Here is a 21,172-nt window from a genome sequence, read left to right on the forward strand (position 1 = left end):
TATTTATGTGTTCATATCTCACTTTCTTCTAAGATCTCAGTGACATATATACAGGTGTTCCAAAATTTTATTTCCTTTCAGCAACAATATAAAGTAGGTTAAGACTGCAATGCTCTCTACATGGGGCTCCCCTTGAGGAGCACCTGGAGGCTCCAACTGGCTCAGAGTGCGGCCGCGCGGGTGGTTATGGGAGCGATGTGGCGCTCCCATGTAACACCTCTCCTGCGCGAGCTGCACTGGCTCCCGGTGGTCTTCCGGGTGCGCTTCAAGGTTTTGGTTACCACCTTTAGAGTGCTCCATGGCTTAGGGCCTGGTTATTTACGAGACCGCCTGCTGCCGCAAACGGCCTCCCACTGGCCGGTACGCTCTCACAGAGAGGGACTCCTCTGGGTGCCGTCGACCAAACAATGTCAGCTGGCAGCCCCCAGGGGGAGAGCCTTCTCTGTGGGGGCACCTACTATCTGGAACGAGCTCCTCCCGGAGATACGGAGGATCCCGGATCTATGCACCTTCCGCCGCGCTCTTAAGACCTTTTTATTTCACCAGGCTGGTCTGGCCTAACCTTTCCCATTCTTTTTTAATGTAAATTTTAATGTAAATTTTAATTTGTTCTTAACCTGGGGTTTTAAATTTGTCCTGGGCTAAATTGATTTAATTAGATTTTACTTCTGCTCTTAATTTTTGTATTTTATGTGTGCCTGTTCACCGCCCTGAGTCCTTCGGGAGTAGGGCGGTATACAAATTAAATAAAATGAAAATGAAAAAAAAATGAAAGATTGGTCCACATATCCCTGTTAATCTTTGTGGTTGAATAGTACTTTCAATTTATATCCCCTTGTTTAAGACCAACCTTTGAATTGCAGTACTACAAACAACTAGCTCTAAACTGACCTTAATGTTAATATTATTAACATAATATTGACAACACCTTGATGCTGAAGGTGATTTGAGTATAATACAAGACTGTTTGAAGAAAGGATTGGAATGGTAGCAATCTAGAAGCAAAGATTAACAGGTGAATTCTCAGTATATTTGCCTAACTGCCTTTTAACATTATCACTGTATTTTGTGGTAAACAAATTCCATAATTTCACCACCCATTGTATTATGAGTGGGAAATAAATGTTGTGGGGTGGGGGGCTCACAGCTTGTGGCTCTGTCATTGGAATAATGCTCAGATAATCAGAAATGACAATACCATTTTTCCTGCACATTTTTTTTTCTTTTAGGGCTTTCTTAAGGGCTATAATCAGAAAAGATGCCTGGAGGGCGGTTGGAGATCCTCCCAGTTGGAATCTGACCGAACATAGTTAACAACCCATATTAGGTCTTATCTTGTGGTGATGGAAACGGCGAAACGCCATTATTTCACCGCTCTCATTGCATCTGCAGAAAACCACCCAGCAGCCCTGTTTAGAGTGACCCACTCTCTTTTCAATCATGGAACGAGGGAAGACCCCTTGCAGGGCAGAGCTGAGGATTTTGTACAGTTTCTGCAAGATAAAATCGCTCAGATCCGGACTGGGTTGGACTCTGACTGGGCAGAGTCTATCGAGGAGACGAGGGCTTGTCTTGAAGGTAACATCTGGGTTGGGTTTGAGCCTGTTTCGGTGGATGAAGTGGACAGGATTGTGGGTCGGCTCGCTGCTTCCACCTGTTTATTGGACCCCTGTCCCTCCTGGCTTGTTTCTGCAGCCAGAGAGGTAACTGGAGGCTGGATCCAGGCTGTTGTCAATGCTTCTTTAAAGGAAGGGGTCTTCCCCACCACACTTAAAGAGGCGGTTGTTTGACCCCTCCTTAAGAAGCCTACCCTGGATCCAGACTCCCTTAACAACTATCGTCCAGTCTCCAACCTTCGCTTTATAGCGAAGGTTGTTGAGTCCGTGGTGGCACAGCAACTCCCTCAATTCCTGGAGGAAACAGACTACCTTGACCCGTACCAATCAGGTTTCAGGCACGGTCACAGCACGGAAACGGCATTGGTCACCCTGGTGAATGATCTCTGGCGGGCCTGGGGTGGGGGTTGTTCCTCCATCCTGGTGCTACTTGACCTCTCAGCGGCTTTTGATACCATCGACCATGGTATCCTGCTGCAGCGACTCGGGGGGCTGGGGAAAGGAGGCACTGTTTTACGGTGGTTCTCCTCCTACCTCTCGAGTCGCTCGCAGTTTGTATAGGCGGGGGGACAGAGATCCTCCCCGACGCCCCTCACATGTGGGGTGCCTCAGGGGTCGGTTCTCTCCCCCCTGCTCTTTAACATCTATATGAAGCCACTGGGTGAGATCATTCGTCGTTTTGGGGTGAGGTATCATCAATATGCTGATGATACTCAGCTTTATATCTCCACCCCAGGCCACCCTGGGGATGCCCTTTCTGTGATGTCCCGCTGCCTGGAAGCGGTGCGGGCCTGGATGGGAAGACACAGACTCAGACTCAACCCATCCAAGACCGAGTGGCTGTGGATGCCGGCATCTCGGGATCTAGTGGTTCCGTCACTTGTGATAGGAGGGGAAGTACTTACTCCCTCTGAAAGGGTTCGCAATCTGGGTGTCCTCCTGGATTCATGGCTGTCTTTAGAAGATCACTTGACAGCCGTAACCAAGGGGGCTTTCGCACAAGTATGCCTGGTGCTCCCGTTGCGCGCTTTCCTAAACTGAGATGCCCTCGCCACGGTCACTCATGCCCTTGTTACTTCTCGGTTGGATTACTGTAACGCCCTCTACATGGGGCTGCCCTTGGGATGCACCCGGAGGCTTCAGCTAGTCAGAATGCGGCCGCACGGGTTGTTATGGGAGCCTCTCGTTACTCCTGTGTAACACATCTCCTGCGCAAGCTGCACTGGCTGCTGGTGGTCCTCCGGGTTCGTTTCAAGGTGCTGGTGCTCACCTATAAAGCCCTACATGGCTTAGGCCTGGGGTACTTGCAGGACCATCTTCTGCCATCCTCCCATCGTCCTGTGTGTTCTCACAAAGCAGGCCTCCTCAGGATGCCATCAGTCAGACAATGTCAGCTGGTGGCCCCCAGGGGGAGAGTGTTCTCTGTGGGAGCGCTGACCCTCTGGAACGGTTTGCCCACCGAGCTTAGGACAGCCCCCGACCTCCTCTCGTTCCGCCGTGAACTGAAGACGTGGCTTTTTCATCAAATGGACTGACCCGTTAATGGGGTTTTTACATTGTAATAATTTTAATTAATTTTAATTGGATTTTAACTTATATTTAATTCATATTGTTGAATTTTTTTATCTTGTAAGCCGCCCTGCGTCCCTCGGGAGAAGGGCGGCATATAAATTGCAATAAAATAAATAAATAAATAAATGACACATATCTTGGAGGCAAACCTCCCCCATTTCTGTCCTTCAATCCGCAGTCCCCTTTCACAATTAAAAATTGTGTCTCCAACATTTGGAGACACACTGCACACTGGGTTAATTTCACCAAGCTTGTTTGAGGGAACTTAGGCAATGTAAGTGATTAACTTTGTGGTGGTTTCCAAATCATGTTCGTACTTTTATTTTGGAAGAAAATATTCTGTCACCCAAGTTAACATTTGTCCTATTTTGCCAGTGATCCCAGTAGCTACAAATGGAGTACTGAAGTAGCTTGCAGGATACTTGGTGGCCACTCCTGTACTAGACAAATTGTTACTTGGTCTCGATCTCAAGTTTTGGCCTATATTCTTCTGAAGATAACTTTTTAACATCAACTTTCCAAAGCTTCCTAACTTTCCCTACATAAATTCATTCTATGTGTTCCTTTCTTCTTGTATTCTTGGAATTATTGTTTACTTTGGTCACATGGTTTTCATCTTCTTATGATTTTTAAAAAATATAGTATTGAAAGTGTTCATCATTTCTTAACTGTTGTATCAATATAAATGGCCAATTCGGATATTGGTTGCATTTGTCCAAAATGCTAAACTTCAGCATTTTGCATTAAACTTTAGTAGGCAAGGAGTATAGAGAAAGCTGAATTTGGACTGATATGGCAATTTTTGTCTAACTAGTCTGTTGGTACACTTTTGAGATACTTGCATATGAACATATAATAATGAATCAACAGATGAGGACTCATAGAGTGGAAATGGATGTTTTGCTTAAATGCTTTACTTTTAAAAATATGAAAGTACAGTATTGAGCATGAGGAGCCTACTTGAGTGATGAATTTCTCAAAATCCACAACTTCCCAGTAGGGAAACACAATGAGTTGGGTGAGGGAGACTGAAGTGGAATCTCATATTGATAAAGTAGATAGAGGATGGATTTGCATAAATCATGTAAATTTCATTTGCCTAATTTTTAGCTAGGGACTTAGAGAGGGGGCAACATGGAATAGAGTACGTGGGAATGGTGTATATACTAAGGCAGTGTTGGCTTTAATTCTATGTCTTCGAATACCAGCATCCCCATTTGGGTCAGCACAGCTTTTATCAGTTAGAATATCATCACTAAATCACTGACTCTGCTTGTGGTCAAGTCAGAAATTACTGACTCTGCTTGTGGTCAAGTCAGAAAATTAGCTCAGCAAAATACAAATGGGAAGTTCAGGAAGTTCAAGCTCAGATTCAAAACTAATCTTCAAGCTTTGGAACTACTGATTTATGGTCATAGAAGTTCAATTCACAAGCTTTTTGACAGCCAGTTTAATCTCTTACATATATGATTTTAAAAAGCTACATCAATAGACAATTGGTCAAATTCATTCAATGGAATTCTATTTTTTCCCCTCTATTAAGGATTGCACAAAGCTGGAAAGCAGCCTCCTTCCCATTTAGTCCAGGGAGCAAAAATTCTAAATGGTGCTTTCAGGTCTTGGACTAAAAAGCAGGTAGGGATCTTTCTGTTGTATAAATTTGCATGGCAATTCAGAAAAAGAGGAAGTGAACAACTTTATCAGTAGCAGAATTTTCTTTCTGTAAGAGCAGAACAGTTTTACATCCAGACTTGTACTGTCATTCAGATGTACTTGTGTCGTAGCACTGAAATGAATGTTTAGGAAATGCACTTGGAATTCTAAGAGGGGGATGTGGCAGAATGAAGTGCAAGAAAGTGGGGGATCACATAAAGGATTTGGGTTGGGAAGGAAACAGATTTTTAAAAATGCCACTTTCTTTCCATAAGTGGCTCTGGACCCTTTCCATACGTAGGAACTTGCTGTGAATGCATAAACGTCCTTTCATAATTCTAAACTACTAGTTTTTTTTCTCCTTTGAATGCTCCATAAAGTTAATACTGCATGATTTTTAAATAGCATAACCTGATAAGATTTCTTGACGATGTTTTAACCTTTTGTATTTTGTTTTATTCAACTGAAGGCTTTAGTGGACCATGAAGATGAACTCCCAGAACATTTTAAGCCAGCACAACTGATTAAGGACCTTGCCAAAGAAATAAGATTAAGCGAAGTAAGAATCCATTATTGAATAAAATACCTCATGCATTTTCTCATAAAATACTAGAAAAAGTTATTCTCATGTCTGTATGATCAGTCAAACTCCTCCTCCTTTAATTACAACAGCTATGGCTTGTAGTTAAATGTGGGAAAAAAGTATTCATTTTAGACCATGTATCAATGATGTACGTGTTGAAATGTAGCAACTGTATTCCATTACAGTTTGCTTTATCTAATACATCTTTACAGGTACTTCTTGACTTATGATTGACTGTTCACTTAGAGATGGTTCATAGTTATAGTTGACCCTCCAAAAGCTACTTACAACCTGGTCTCAAAGTTATGGTTGCTGCAGCATCCCACAGTTGTTCATCCTTACGGCAGGCTCCATAACCGTCATGAGTCATGAGGCTACACATATATAACTTCTGTTAGATACCTCTCTTCTTTTATCTGCACATAAAAGCAAGACATATATTTATTGTTCACGCTGAGTTTGGACTTAATTTGGCAACTTGATAGGGCAACAAAGAGTAAATGATGAAATAGGAGAGGTTTGCCAAGAGATATGGGAACTCCAGGTTGAAGAGATGCTTTGTCATCTTTGCAGCCCTTCATGAAGCTTTCAGATGTAATTTTTATTGTAAAGGACAGTAGATAAAATCTCAATAAAATTGTCTGATTTATATTAGTCTTTTACTGATCATTTTACCTTGACAGCAAAATAAAATTCTCTCTTGTATCTCTTTCAAGTTAATTTGAACTGTATTCCTTTAAAACTGATTAGCAGTTAAAATAAGAGGCTGTCTTCATTTCTTTTTTATTTCTATTGTTTTAGTAAAAAAGAAAAATGGGAAAAACTAGGATTAAAAAAAACCCCAAATGAATAATAGAAAAAACAATTTAGCAAATGTCTATATTTAAAATTATTATATTTTTCTGTTATAAAATATTGGTGGTGACGTTTTCTTAATAAAAACAACATTTTTTATAGTATAAGACTATCTAGACATGTTTAAGTGAGGCCTTTTCAGATTTATTTATTTATTTATATTAAATTATATGCTGCCCATCTATTTGTTGAGTGACTCTTTTTCTATAGAGTCTATAGAAACTATACAACACATACAAAGAAATAAAGGCAACCTGCCACATTAATGCTCAGAACCAAAGTATGTAACATTTTATGTTGGTGTATAAGGTACATTTTTCTGGAAAAACATACCAAAATGGCATTGCTTTATTGCAATATTACATGTAACAAAATAAAAACACTGTACAAATTACAAAGTGAAATAGTAAGTGGTATAAATTGTTTTTCAATGAATCATACCATTTGGGTTCAATATTCTCAGTCCCATCATGAAATTTAAGAATAAACTATAGGAGAATAACCAAAGAATGGATTATATCCTCAGTTTTCTATAGTTGTCATAAGTGGAGCAAGATACGATAAAACCGTAAAGCAACTCTGGCTTTCTCTCTGAGTACTGTCAATCTTCAGTAGTTTTCTTTAGAAATCTTTGGGAAAATTCTGAAAATAATGTAGAAGTTTAGCTATTTTGTAGCAACAAAAATATGAACGTTGACCTGACAATATGCTTGTGTTCTCTTTTCCTGAAGAATGCTTTGAAAGTCAGCAAACCTGAAGTGAGTGTTAACGTGAATGTTGAGGAAATCACTCCTGTGGAGAAAGAAGAAATACCGTCACCTCCACCACAAACGCCTCCGCCACCTCCTCCGCCACCATCGCCGCCTCCACCACCACCTTCTCCACCACCAACACCGGCTGAAAAAGTCCCTAAGAAAAAGACTCCCAAAGCAATAAAAGCACCGAAACCCACCAAGCTATCTAAACCTCCCAAGCCACCTAAACCTCCCAAGCCCCCCAAGCCCCCCAAGCCCCCCAAAACCCCAAAAGTAAAGGGGGAAGGGAAGAAAAAAGGCAAAAAGGTTAAAGAACCGCCTCCACCTGCCATTCCAAATTTAGACCTTCTTGAGGCCCACACAAAAGAGGCCCTAACAAAGATTGAAACACCAAAGAAAGGAAAGGTGAGCAGAATATTAACGGAATATTCAGTATTAATTTGGGGCCAGAGATCTCTCGGTAGTTTATTTATTTATTTATAAAATTTGTATGATCTCCTCTTTAGCTCACGGGAATAGGCGAGCTTCCAAATTCTCAATATCCAAGCATAATTTATAAACATCATTTCCAAAATTGATATACCTTGCTCAGTCCATGCCCTTGACTTCCAGCTGCCCTGGTTTTGTATGGGTTCCCTCCATGAAATTAGATGTGGTGACAGTGACAGTTTTCTCTCTGTGCTTTTTACTAGTTCATTGGATTGTTTTATTGTATAAATCAGTGGATGATCACACTAGAGTGGGGATCTAAGATGGAAGGTTGTAGTACCGTTACCAGTGTCACTGGCAATATGAAGAATTTGAACCGATTCTCACAACTTGTGCAATCCATAGAGTTCTCCAGCATGTGGACTAATCAAAAACAGGACTCCATTACTTCATTAAGAATTTCTAGGACTTAATGAAGTAATGAAGTTTTGTTTTTGATTAGTCCACATGTTAGAGATTGCTATGGATTGCACAAATTGTGAGAATTGGTTCACAATATGACAAATAGAATATTAGATTAGCAGATTAACCTGTTTTCCTTATTATCTGCACCTTATAGTGCTTTTAAAATAAACAAAAAAACATTTTTTTTCTTTGATGACCTTTGATGTTTTAACTTTTGGTGTCATATTATTTCTAGACAAATCTCAGCTCCTATTATTTTGAAAATTCGTACTAGCCAAATTGACATATGGGAATTAGTAGGAGAGAGACATGTTTTGTTGTCTTTTCATTTGAAATTAGCTGCCAATCTCTTTATTATTTTTAACTAGGCTGCCAAGAATGCTTTGAATACCCCTACTAAAGAATCCATTGATAAGCAAAATGAAGTGGAAAAGTTTGAGATTCGGGAGCAGAATAAATCCAAAACGGAAGCAAAATGGAAATATAAGGTACAGCCTCTCATATCTTGGGCGTCAATAAACATTTTAGTAAGGACCATACTTAAGTTTAGTGCTCATTAGGAATACCGATTGGAGAAATGTTCTCTGAAATTTCTCCTGGTATCTTTTTTGGTGCTATTTAGATAGTTTGCTGCTCCAACGAATTACTTCTTTAAGATTTTTTTTATTGAACTTTTTCAGAGATGAAGATCTTTTTTTTTTTTTTTTGACTTTTAGAAATGATTATCACAAACTAATTGAGAGTGAGGGCAAGATTTGGTGCATATCATTAGCACAAAAATACCTGAAAGTTAATTTGTTTTTTGTTTCTCTTTTTGGGGTTTTTTTTGGGGGGAGGAGTTACAGGGAAAAAAGGATATTTTGCAGTTTCATCTCAGTACTAGAAAACTATTTCACTTATTGACTGATTGTTTTTTGTCCGTTTTGGGGACAAATTGCGTTGCCAAAAATGATTGCAATTGAATTGATTCAGTTCAACTAAAGTCAACTATTTATTTAATTGTTGACATATATGCTGCCCATTTGTTAACAAACAACATTTAAAGACAGTTTGCAATTAATACAGCATATGAAACACAGGATGTAAAAAAAAAATTGATTAAATGATTAAAAATGAAATAAATTAGTAAGAAATTATTTGGAGTTCAGAATCATAGAATATGTATGAGAAACACTAATTATTGCCAATATTTGCACAAATATTCATTTAGCATAGTTCTAATTATGAGAAACTTCTGCTAAGGTGAGGAAAAAGAAGCAATTTTTGCTGATACTCTTTCTCCAAATAATTTTGAAATACCAGTGTAGTAGTGAAGAGGAGATTTGAATAGGATTCTGCAATGAGGCAGGAAAATAAGTGAACAATGCACCTTGACTCTCTCCTTTCAGCTATATTGTGCATTGGATTTCATTTTGTAGATTGAAATTCTTCTATTCACAAGAGATCTCTGGATTCAGTTTACTGTGCAATTAGTATAATCATTTGACCAATGTACAGTCCCATTCGTATTGATGTATTTTTAATTGATCCTATAGATGCACATTTATTTCACAATTTGGGAAATAGTTTTCATCAACACAGCAGAGGCACAGAGCTAGTGTGCGAGTCCATCCTGTCTCTTGTGCCCTGTCTCATCATAAATCTCACTGGAGCCTGATTCACATTTTCACATCCATACAAAGTAAGATGTGAGCTTTTCTGTGTGATCCAGTTGCAGATGTCTGTGAAATGTCACGACCCATTGGATTTGGTTGTTGGAAATTTAAGATACAGCACATTTTTAACCAATATCTTGTGCCCTTACATACATAACCAGTGGAATGGTAATTGTTTTCTATCACCCCCAATTTCCTTCTGCTTTCCTCTTAGTTTTGTCACATAAAATTGAACTCAATGTTTTAGACTGCAGGTAAAATTCCATGGCAGTTTTAAGGCTCCAAGGAACATTATTGTTTTAAGCAGCCAACCATGAGGACCATTTCAGTACTCTTGTTGCTGTGTTACTGAACTATTTAGGGTTTTCCTGAGCAGCCCTACTACCAATTAAGTCAACATATGTATTTTCACTTTGTAACAGATTATATGACTCAGAACAGTTCTTATGGAAGGAAAGCTGGGATGTACACTGTGCTATTTATATGCCATTGATTCTATGCAGCAACAAATAGTCTCGCAGCTGAAATAATAACTGTTGCCCTCTAATTTTCAGAACAGTAAACCTGATTCATTACTGAAAATGGAAGAGGAGCACAAACTGGAGAAGACACCATTATCAGGAAATAAAGACAACAAATTTATGTTTTCTTTCTCCAACAAGAAAATACTGGGGTAGGTGAACACTGACTAATAAAAATAGTACTTGCTCTGATTTTTGCAACCCTTCCACATTTCATAATTTGCTAGATATGTCCTATAATATTATTCCCAGTTAAACATAGATATAAGTACATATGTACTTATATATGTATACTATATGTATACATATGTATACACATATATACATATGTACTTATGTAGGTCTTTGGTTATTTGGGTTTTCTCCCGCGTAAAATTCATCATCAGAAGCACGAAGCCAAGAACACCAGCCTGAAGATGACTGAATGAGACTTCGTCGAAACATTGCCAAGACACCTCCAATTTTAGACGGGACAAAACCCGAATAACCAAAGACCTACATACAAATACCCGCGAAAACCTCAGAAAACAAATACGTACGTACGTACGTACGTACACACACACACACACACACACACACACACACACACACACACACACACACACACATATATATATATATATATATATATATATATATATATATATATATATATATATATATAATATTTACTTATACATATATAAGTACATATAGATTTGTACCGCTCTTAACATTTTATTTTACTTATTTGTTAGATTTTTATCCTGCCTGTTTTACCATATTAGCAACTCAAGGTGGCAAACATACCTAATACTTTTTCCCTCTCCCATTTTCCCCACAATAACAATCCTGAGTAGTTGGGCTGAAGACAAATTGGACCAGTCACCCAGCTGACAGGATTAGAACTCACAGTCTCCTGGTTTCTGAGCTAACTCCTTAACAACTAGACCAAACTTTTATTCCATTGGGCTATTTGTTCTCAGCAAATTGAAGTCTAGAGCTAGAACTACAGAAATGAGTTGATCCCATCTAAGTTGATTCAGTGGTCAGGTCGTTAAGGGAGAGAAGGAGGGAGGAAAGAAGGAAGTGAGGAGGCAAGGAAGCTTTATTTGCCCACAGTCCTATAGTATGGGAAAACAAACAAACAAACAAACAAAAGTTAAGGGCCTCATTTCTCTCAATCAGAAAGGGAGGGAAGAACTGGCTCTTTAAAAAAGCATTAGAGATCTGAGGTTTTATGGGAGGCACCTGCAAAGTGACAATGTTCTGATGACATTTGGTGCTATCTTTCATGATGATCATAGGCTGAATTGTTGTTCCAGTAATACAAGGTATATTCAATAGTATGATTTATTTCTATTATGTTAGGAATATATATTCCTTGTTTGGTCATTAGGGCTCTTATCAGTTCATAGTCAACAATAAAGAACAAAATAAATAATATATATTTATTTTGTTCTTTATTGTTGACTATGAACTGATAAGAGCCCTAATGACCAAAGCAAGCATAAAAGCCTATGTAATTAAGGACTAAATAAGCAAAGGTACACTATAAGCCTTTTGGATTTTAATTAGAAAAGAGTGATGTATCCAGAAATGATTTATCTCTGTGGAGATATAGAAGGCTAGAGCTATAGTTTAATTAAACTCTGACTCTTAAAAGAACTGTCAATAAAGATTTCATTTTGGGATAAAATTGTAAGCATAGGAGGCAGACAGAAGAGTTGATAGATGACGGGCCCATCCCTTAAAGATAAACCTTTGACTTAGTCTTGATAGCTTAGAGCATCAGACTTGACAGTACAGTCTTCAGATCCTGGTGGTTTCCAATGTTTTTTTCTCACACCGGTGAGGATGTGGAGGCCCAGATTCCCTGCCTTTACTAGGAAATTGGCATGATACTAAGTCAGGCATGACTGATTCAAAGTTAGGATAAAGATTTTCTGTTTGCAGGTGAGGGTCCTTGTTACATAATGAAGAATCTGGTCAATTATTAGGACATGGGGAAGGAATGGTCCTAGCAATGCCTGGTGAGAAGTAGTGTTGGATCAAGAACAGCTTCAAGAATATTTTAATTTGGAAATCTACATATGCCATTGCATGATGTTATAGGTGCTGACTTGCTATTCAGAAGACCTTCCATCTGTCCTTCTTGCCTAGTCATTTGACTCTATTGGAGTGGGCAGCCATTATAAATTCCTTTTCCTTTTTTCCCTAACTTCAGTGTGCCTTCATCCTTTCGATTTATAATTTGGGGAAAGAATAGAAAGGAATATAGAAGTCATAATGGATGCTACTTATCTGTAATCATAAACATGTACTTTCATATTGGTACAATCCCATGTCAGCACCCTCCCTCTCAATTTTTAACAGTCTTAAACATCTGCAACTGCTTTAATCAATGTTATCACCATCATTAATAACATTTCATTTCATTCAGTCTAACCTGAAAGTAATTATTTCATGCTGTGTCTTGACAACTAAGATAAATGAACTCATTTTTGTTACCTTTGTTCAGATTTTTCTTCTGAAGTAAGAAAATCTCATTTTAGTGATACTAATGATACTGCTCAGTTGGCAAAGACTGAATTCAATAGTACTAGTAGATATTAATAATAGAACATTTGGTTGATAGCATCTTTCATTTTTCATATTATTTTTTCTGCATAAATGAGTTTGTCTGTAGAATGCATATGAACTATTTATTTCAGAGCTTTTATATATGATTATATTGTGGACCAGATGGTGCTGCATTTGAATTTAATACAGTACATTTTTTCTAACTTTCAAGATCAATAGAGGTCGATCATTTCCTAGCAAATGAACACCTAGTCTATCAGATGAGTTTTAAAATAAACCACTTAATATTAGTCTACCAATGCTGGTCAAGCATTGATAATTATATTTAAGTTGATTCTCTTAGCAGAATGATAAATACCATCTGCCACACAAAAGAGATAGAAGTTTTATTCATAATTATTTGTTTGATTCTCTAGTAATCTATTTTTTATACTTCTATTTAAACCAGACATATAATTGATTTTGTTATAGACCTATTATATTGACCAAACTATAAACAAGGAGAAAATAGGTACCACAAGTTGAGTATTTATTTATTAGTCCTTTATGCTGCCTTTGTTACTTTATAATGTACCTAATCAGTGGTGAAATCCATTTTTTTTACTACCGGTTCTGTGGGCGTGGCTTGATGGGCGTGGTGTGGCTTGGTGGGCATGGCTTGGTGGGATTGGCAGAAGGATACTGCAAAATATCCATTCCTGCCCCACTCCAGGGGAAGGATACTGCAAAATCCCCATTGCCACCCCACTCTGAGGCCAGCCAGAGGTAGTATTTGCTGGTTCTCTGAACTCAAAATTTCCTCTACCAGTTCTCCAGAACCTGCTGGATTTCACCTCTGTACCTAATACTCCTTCCTTCTGTTATTTTCCAACATCAACCCAGTGAAGTGGGTTGGGTTGACAGAGAGTGATTGGCTCAAGATCATCCATGGGCTTTCATACTTAGGGCAGGACTAGGACTCATAGTCTTCTGGGTTCTAGGCCAACACCTTAACCACTATGCCAAATTGGCTTGGAAAGCTCCATTATGTGTGCCCACTTGAAGTACCCTTAGATAATTCTCATTCATTCTCACGGGAGTTGTGCAGAATAACTTTTCAAATGATTGTTTCCTGAGCATAATTGGTGATGACTCAGTGCCAGAGAGCTTCAATGATTATTATCAACTTAACCTACTCTTGCAAATTCACTGTCATGGTTTGTGAAACATACATTTCCATAGCATCTTATTGTTGTTTATTTATTTTTTATTTTATTTTATTAAATTTCTATACCGCCCTTCTCCCGAAGGACTCAGGGCGGTGAACAGCCAGAAGATAAAACACAGGAAATACAAAATCTAAAATAAATTAAAACAAATTAAATAATTTAGGCTGAATTTTAAAATACCCCCATAATTAAACAGATTAAAAATTTATGTTTAAAATTTAAATTTAAAAGAGGAGATGATTTAGGCCAGGCCAGCTTGATGAAATAAAAATGTTTTAAGCGCGCGACGGAAGGTGCGATGATCCGGGATCCTCCGTATCTCCGGGGGGAGCTTGTTCCAGATCGTTGGTGCCCCCACAGAGAAGGCTCTCCCCCTGGGGGCCACCAGCCAACATTGTTTGGCTGACGGCACCCGGAGGAGCCCCTCTCTATGGGAGCGTACTGGCCGGTGGGAGGCTATTGGTGGTGGCAGGCGGTCCCGTAGATAACCAGGTCCTAAGCCATGGAGCGCTTTAAAGGTAGTAACCAAAACCTTGAAGCGCACTTGGAAGACCACCGGGAGCCAGTGCTGCTCGCACAGGAGAGGTGTTACATGGGAGCTCCATGTTGCTCCCATAACCACCCGCGTGGCCGCACTCTGCGCCAGTTGGAGCCTCCGAGTGCACCTCAAGGGGAGCCCCATGTAGAGAGCGTTACAATAGTCCAGGTGGGAAGTGACGAGGGCATGAGTGACTGCGTGTAGAGAGTCCCGATCTAGAAAGGGACGCAACTGGCGGATCAGGCGAACCTGATGAAAAATCCTCCCGGTCACGGCCGTCAAGTGATCTTCTAAAGACAGCTGTGAATCCAGGAGGACGCCCAAGTTGCGAGCCCTTTCTGTGGAGGCCAATGATTCACCCCCAATAGTCAGCGATGGCACCATCGGGACGTCGGAAACCACAGCCACTCAGTCTTGGATGGGTTGAGCCTGAGCCTGTTCCTCCCCATCCAGATCCGTATGGCCTCCAGGCACCGGGACATCACTTCAAGGGCATCGTTGGGGTGGTCCGGGGTGGAGATGTACAGCTGAGTGTTGTCAGCGTACTGATGGTACTTCACCCCGAAACCACGGATGATCTCGCCCAGCGGGTTCACATAAATGTTGAACAAAAGGGGCGAGAGGACGATCCCTGCGGCACCCCACATATGAGGGGCCTCGGGGTCGACCTCTGCCCCCCTGTCAACACAGACTGCAACCGGTCGGAGAGAAAGGAGGAGAACCACCGTAATACGGTGCCTCCCACCCCCAACTCTTCCAACCGGTGCAGCATGATACCATGGTCGATGGTATCAAAAGCCGCTGAGAGATCTAACAGGACCAGGACAGAGGAGCAACCCCTGTCCCGAGCCCTCCAGAGATCATCAACCAACGCGACCAATGCCGTTTCCATGCTGTACCCAGGCCTGAAACCCGACTGGAATGGATCTAGATACGACGTTTCATCCAGGTACTGGGGAAGCTGTCGCGCAACCACACTCTCAACAACCTTCGCAACGAAGCGAAGGTTGGAGACTGGACGATAATTAGCCAATACTGCCGGGTCCAGGGAAGGCTTCTTGAGGAGAGGCCTCACCACCGCCTCCGTCAAGGCGGCAGGGAAGGTACCCTCACCCAATGAAGCATTTATAATCCCCTGGAGCCAGCCTCGTGTCACCTCCCGGGAAGCCAGTACTAACCAGGAGGGACACGGGTCCAACAAACATGTGGTCGCGTTCAGTCTACCCAGAATCCTGTCCACGTCATCTGGGGTCACAGGATCAAACTCGTCCCAGATAACATTCTCAAGACCTGCCTCCGTCACCCTCGCTCGACCTTGTTGTTGTTATCACTATCCCAAATAAATCCACTGTAGGATAAGGCCTCTTTATTGAAGGCAATGGACCATTATTTGCCACACAGATCCAGGCACAGCATGTGTACAAAGGAATCCATGAATTTATTTCACATTGCAATCATGTGCATGAACAGATAAAACTTGTAGTTTAGCAAACGAATTGAAGAATGAAAACGAAATAAGCAGAATAAGAAATGTCTCATTTTTAATAATAAACTTGAAATTGTATCTTTTTTATAATGAGAATATTTTTTTTAAAAAAAGTTTTATTTTTAATGAGAATAAATGTTACCCTCTGTATTTCTACTGTTTTTTCTCCTGTAATTGGAGTGTGATATCTCACTTCCTTAGTAAAGGTCAGGGGTGAAATGTTACCGGTTTGGACTGGTTCAGGCAAACCGCTAATAAAAAATGCTACTGGTTCGGGTGAACTGGTATTTCCAACGATCAGCTGGGCAATGATCAGCTGTGATGCACGATTTAGATTAGCTAGAATCATTGGATTTCCTGCTTTCTAGCTAATCTAAATTGCGTGGCACAGTGGATTCCCCCCCCTTGCTGTTCTACTTACCGTTGCAGACTTGAAAGGCTTCAAAATGTTCGTTTTTTAGCACTGCGTGGGCGCGCCTCAATAGAAGGGCGTGCTCAGTAGCAGACTCACAGAACCAGTAGCAGACTTCACAGGATTTCACCACTGGTAAAGGTTATATGTTTCTGAACTGTACCATGTAACATGTATCTGTGCATGTTTGAGAGAGAAAGCCAGGGGTAGAAATATGGAAACAGAAACTGATGGCAGAAAAAGACCTAGTGGTCCATCAAGTCTGCCCTGTGAAGGATTTTTTTGTTAATTTTTGTCAGAAGATGGATATGTGTTTATCCCAAGTATGTTTAAACTCAGTTACTGAGGATTGACCCACTACCTCTGCTGGAAATTGGTTCCAAGCGTCTACTATTCTTTTTGTGAAGTAATTCTTTTTAACATTACTTTTGAACTTCCCTCCTGTCAGTTTGAGGTTATGCCCTTGTTCTTGTTTTTTGCTTAATATTGAAAATACTTCCTTCTAGAACAGGGGTGTCAAACTCAAGGCCTGCAGGATGGATCTGGCCCACAGGGTGCTTAAATCTATCCTGTATGGCCGGCCTGGAAATAGCAACGGACTGGCCCACAGTGCCTCTGGCAGCCACAACCGGTCTCTTGTGCCCAAGCTTGCATTACTAACATTATGCAATGGACTTATGCAATGTCACAAGAGTGCTTGGATCTGATTTGGATTTTTCTACCACTGCAAATGTGGTGCTAACAGCTTTCCAATTAGCTGAAGTTTGGCTTCCCCTGCAAATACGTTGGACTTCAACTCCCAAAGTTTCTCAGCTAGGCTACCTATGGATTATAAAAGTTGATGATCAACATATTGATTGGCTTGTTTATTAGATTAATTTTACAATACAATACATTTTGGCTGGCAAAGTGCTGCAGGAGGTCATCCAGGCCGAAAATGTGATGTGGGGGGGACGCATGTGGCTCCCCCACATCCCGTTTTGGCCGACAAAGTGCTGCAGGAGGCATCTGGCCTGTCTCTCCTCCCCCCCGATCAGCCTGCTGAGAACTACAATGCTGATTCAGCCCTCAAAGAAATCCAGTTTGACACTCCTGTTGTAGAACCTTATTCACACCATTAATATATTTAAAGGTAATGTGGTGTAGTGATTAACATGAAGCCATGAAATGGACATTCTACTTGTCTCTTGTGCACAGAAATTGGCTGGGTGCCTTTGGGCTGGTCACTGTCTTTCCTCCTTAGATTGGGAAGTGAAAAACTGACTGATAGTCAGCACTGAACAAGGGTGGTAGATTATTGTCTATAATCTTCAGTGATGATTCATTCAGCACTGGGTTGATCTGGGATACTGCTGATGATGATTGTAACAATGGTGGGTTTAGATACCTAGTTGATTAAAAAATCCCCAGAAGGGATTTTGGTCATACTGTATATCTTGCTGGCTACTTTCCGGTAATATTGGAAAATGTATTTATATAGTGCACTGTTTGTCTACATATACCCATTTGTGGATTCTAAGTATTTGTTATTTATTGTAGGTCAAAATGGCTCTAATATGATGAAATTTCTTATTTAAAACTTGTTTCAGTATTGCCCTTCCTGATTTAATTTCCTTTATTTTAATAGATCAAAGGGAATGAAAACTCAGTTGAATCCTGGTATATTTGGGTCACAACAAAATTTCAAAGAAGATAAAGCAAAACCTGTGAAAGATGAATATGAATATGTCTCAGATGATGGAGAATTGAAAATAGATGAATTTCCAATTAGAAGGAAGAAAAACACCACAAAAAGAGATTTATCATGTAAGACTGTTTCTACTCTTGTATAAATTATGCTATTCATCACAGCAAAGCAAAACCAAAACAAACTGAGCTGAGGATAACTTTCTGTTCAAAGTAATGACTAGCAAAGTCTCTGTGTGGCCCTTAGAGTTGCAAATGGCGAGTCACAGACTGTTGCAGGTGTGAGTCTAATTGTTTGGACAGTATTATTTTTTTCCCCAGCTTTGTTTAACCTATTTGCAGATTTGTTATATTTTGGGATGATTCAGTACATGTGCATGAAGGCCTTTTAGCTAAGAGTGTATGTGCAGAAATGAAATATTACCAGGGTAATCGGAAATACATTTTAAAAATGATATGGATTGCCTACATGCTGTTTTTTTATTTAGTAAATCTAAAAACTCTATTTCAATTTCTTTCTAGTTTTATCAGATAAAAAGGAAACCACACAGCACACTCCAGTGAAGAAGCCAAAAGTGGAATCAGTATTATACAAGGTATTCTGTCAGTATATAATTACTCTCATGCCTAATAGGATTTGTGCCACTTACCAGAATCATAGACATACATTGCATATTTATTGCTTTTTATACACTGACAAGAAAAGTATTTTTTCCCTACAGTAATGCACATTTCTTTCCCAAAAGAATTTAACATCTGTCTATATCCTACAGAGAGTTCTATTCATTTCTCTTTAATATCTTGCAATCTTCTTCAATTGGTTCTTCAATCCTCTGGAATGTATTTAGAGCTCTAAGAAGAATCCATTCTACCAAGTGTCATTTCCAGTGATGAATAAATACATTTTGACATAATACTGTATTTATCATTTGGTTACACAGAAAAAAAACTTCTCCAAAAAGGGTAGAGGACGTTTTCTGCTGAAACTCTGGGTATCTATTGCAAGTCAGTTGTTAATTATGTTATTCTAGTTGGATGAGTGATTTGACTGGTTTATGGAAACAGCTTCCATCTGGAATCTAGTGCCCCTCTGGTGGCCTTCATCTAACATAGGGGATTTCTTTTTCTCCTCTCTTTGGTGCAACCAACCCTTTGCTCCTTAATAATAATTAACTAATAATTCTGTGAGTTGGAGAATCTTCAGGAACTAGATTTGAGGATACAGAGGCAAACAAGAATTGTCTTCTTCTCAGTACATCAGCAGACTCCAACAGAATCATTTGGGATATATCTTTCTAGATTACTACCGTAAAAGTAGTTTTTATTGTGCAAAAACATTTTTCTAATAACCGCTGAGTCCAATTAGTCCAATTTTTATTTATTTATTTAGCAGGTTTATATAGCTGCCCATCTCAGAGAACATGATTCTGGGCAACGTACAACCATAGAGACAACCAAAAAAGTATAGCAATCATTAAAATACTAAGGTACAAATAAAAAGAAAAAGTAGAAAAACCAAGACTGTGGGAGAACTCTTATAATGCAACCGTCTCCCAGGCCCCCAATGGATTCCTAGAAGTCATTGGAAAAATCATGTTTAGCATTTCTGGAAGGCTAAAAGCGGTGGGGCTAATCTCAGGGTAGGTGGTAGAATGATGCCACTGTGGAGAAGGCATGTCTTCTGGATCTCATCAGATGGAAATCCTTAGTAGATGGGAACCACAGTATACCCATCTAGTAAGGAGTTCCATCTGATGAGATCCAGAAGACATGTCTTTACAGTGGCCATAGTGGCCACAGCTGCTGGCCCTAATGGGACAGAAGATATAATTGGGAAGAAGTGCTCCTTCAGATAACCTGGTCCCATGCTATGTATGGCTTTAAAGTGCTGCTTCAAAACCAGCAGGTTGAATTACATCCAGAAGTTGACAGGCAGCCCACATAGCTCAAGGACATACACCATACTGGGGGCTCAAACAAAACAAACAAAATGTTTAAAAGTTATGATATTTATGTAATTACTTACCAAGGACATCTAAATTATATTAAAGTAACCAAAATATCTTTACAATCCCCAAGGCATGTCACAACATTTGAGTACCCCTAACGTTTTGAAATTGAAAAATTTGCCACCCCCTACACCATGCAGCCACACTCTGCAGCTTCTGAAGCTTCTGGATGCTCTTTAAGATCAGCCTTATCTAAAGCATTTGGTAGTAATCCTCTCTAGGTGATCAGGGCATGAGTAACTGTTGGGTTATACTCTTCCTTTGACTTTTGCAGAGTGATGACTCCTCTGATGAAGATTCTCTTCACATTGACACAGAGGCCAAGCCAGGGCGCAATTCTAAAGCGAAGAAAGAGGCTGCAAGTTCAGCTGGCATTCTAGATCTTTTGCAGGCAAGCAAGGAAGTTGGGGGTTTAGAGTACAACAGCAACAGGTATGCATAAGGACGGTTAACCTCTTTCTTTACATAATATGTATTTCAGGGGTGAAATGCTCCTGGATCGGACTGGATTGCCCAATCCGGTAGCGATTTTGGCCGGTGGTTCGGTGATCCGGTAGTGATGGCGGAGCAAAGCTCCGCCCACTCATCCAGGTGTCATTAGTTCCTGTTTTTAACCAGAAAGTAATGTGTTTTTTACCTTCTGCGCATGCACAGAAGGTCTGCGCACGGGGCGCATGTGCTTCTAAACCAATAAGGAAGGTAAGTAGATTTCACCCCTGATGTATTTATAATATTTCTTTGATTTATATAGCTTATAAAGGTTAAAACACAGAGAACCCACCCCAAAATGATGGAGAATATAATGGCATCTTAAAGATTTATAAATATATTAAGGTAGAAGCTTTCCTGAGATATTTTCCATTTCACTAGTCCATTAAAGGTTGTGCAAAGTAACCTGAATTCTTCAGTGAAGAATTAAAATCTGTTTCTTATTAATTATATTTCATATAGTGTAGTTTAATGGTTAAAGGAGAAAGCTTTGTGTAAATGTAAAGATTTAACCAATGTTGGTAGATTCTTTTTTACAATGCATCATATACAACCCCTATTTATTTACCCCAATTTATTAAAAGCCTTGGCTCTCAGAACCCAGTCAAAGATCACCACAATATTACATGATTTAGTGTAGTTGTAGGAGAAAATGATTAAATATGCCAAAGTAATTAT

The 21,172-nt window shown here is 39.8% G+C and overlaps 1 protein-coding gene across 1 annotated transcript in view; it reads left to right on the forward strand.

Annotated features, from left to right (window-relative positions):
- Positions 1-21,172, forward strand: part of PHF2 (PHD finger protein 2) — a 137,354-nt gene that overhangs the window by 99,071 nt on the left and 17,111 nt on the right. Inside the window, exons 10-17 of the mRNA XM_070936981.1 lie at positions 4,732-4,823; positions 5,311-5,400; positions 7,011-7,439; positions 8,297-8,416; positions 10,138-10,256; positions 17,938-18,116; positions 18,519-18,592; positions 20,280-20,437. Coding sequence (XP_070793082.1) covers positions 4,732-4,823; positions 5,311-5,400; positions 7,011-7,439; positions 8,297-8,416; positions 10,138-10,256; positions 17,938-18,116; positions 18,519-18,592; positions 20,280-20,437 — 1,261 coding nt within the window. The remainder of the gene's footprint in view (positions 1-4,731; positions 4,824-5,310; positions 5,401-7,010; positions 7,440-8,296; positions 8,417-10,137; positions 10,257-17,937; positions 18,117-18,518; positions 18,593-20,279; positions 20,438-21,172) is intronic.

This window comes from Pituophis catenifer, unplaced genomic scaffold, assembly GCF_029215685.1.
Source record: "Pituophis catenifer annectens isolate HBS135680 unplaced genomic scaffold, rPitCat1.0.hap2 SCAF_2, whole genome shotgun sequence".
In the NCBI taxonomy this organism is placed as follows: Eukaryota; Metazoa; Chordata; class Lepidosauria; order Squamata; family Colubridae; genus Pituophis; species Pituophis catenifer.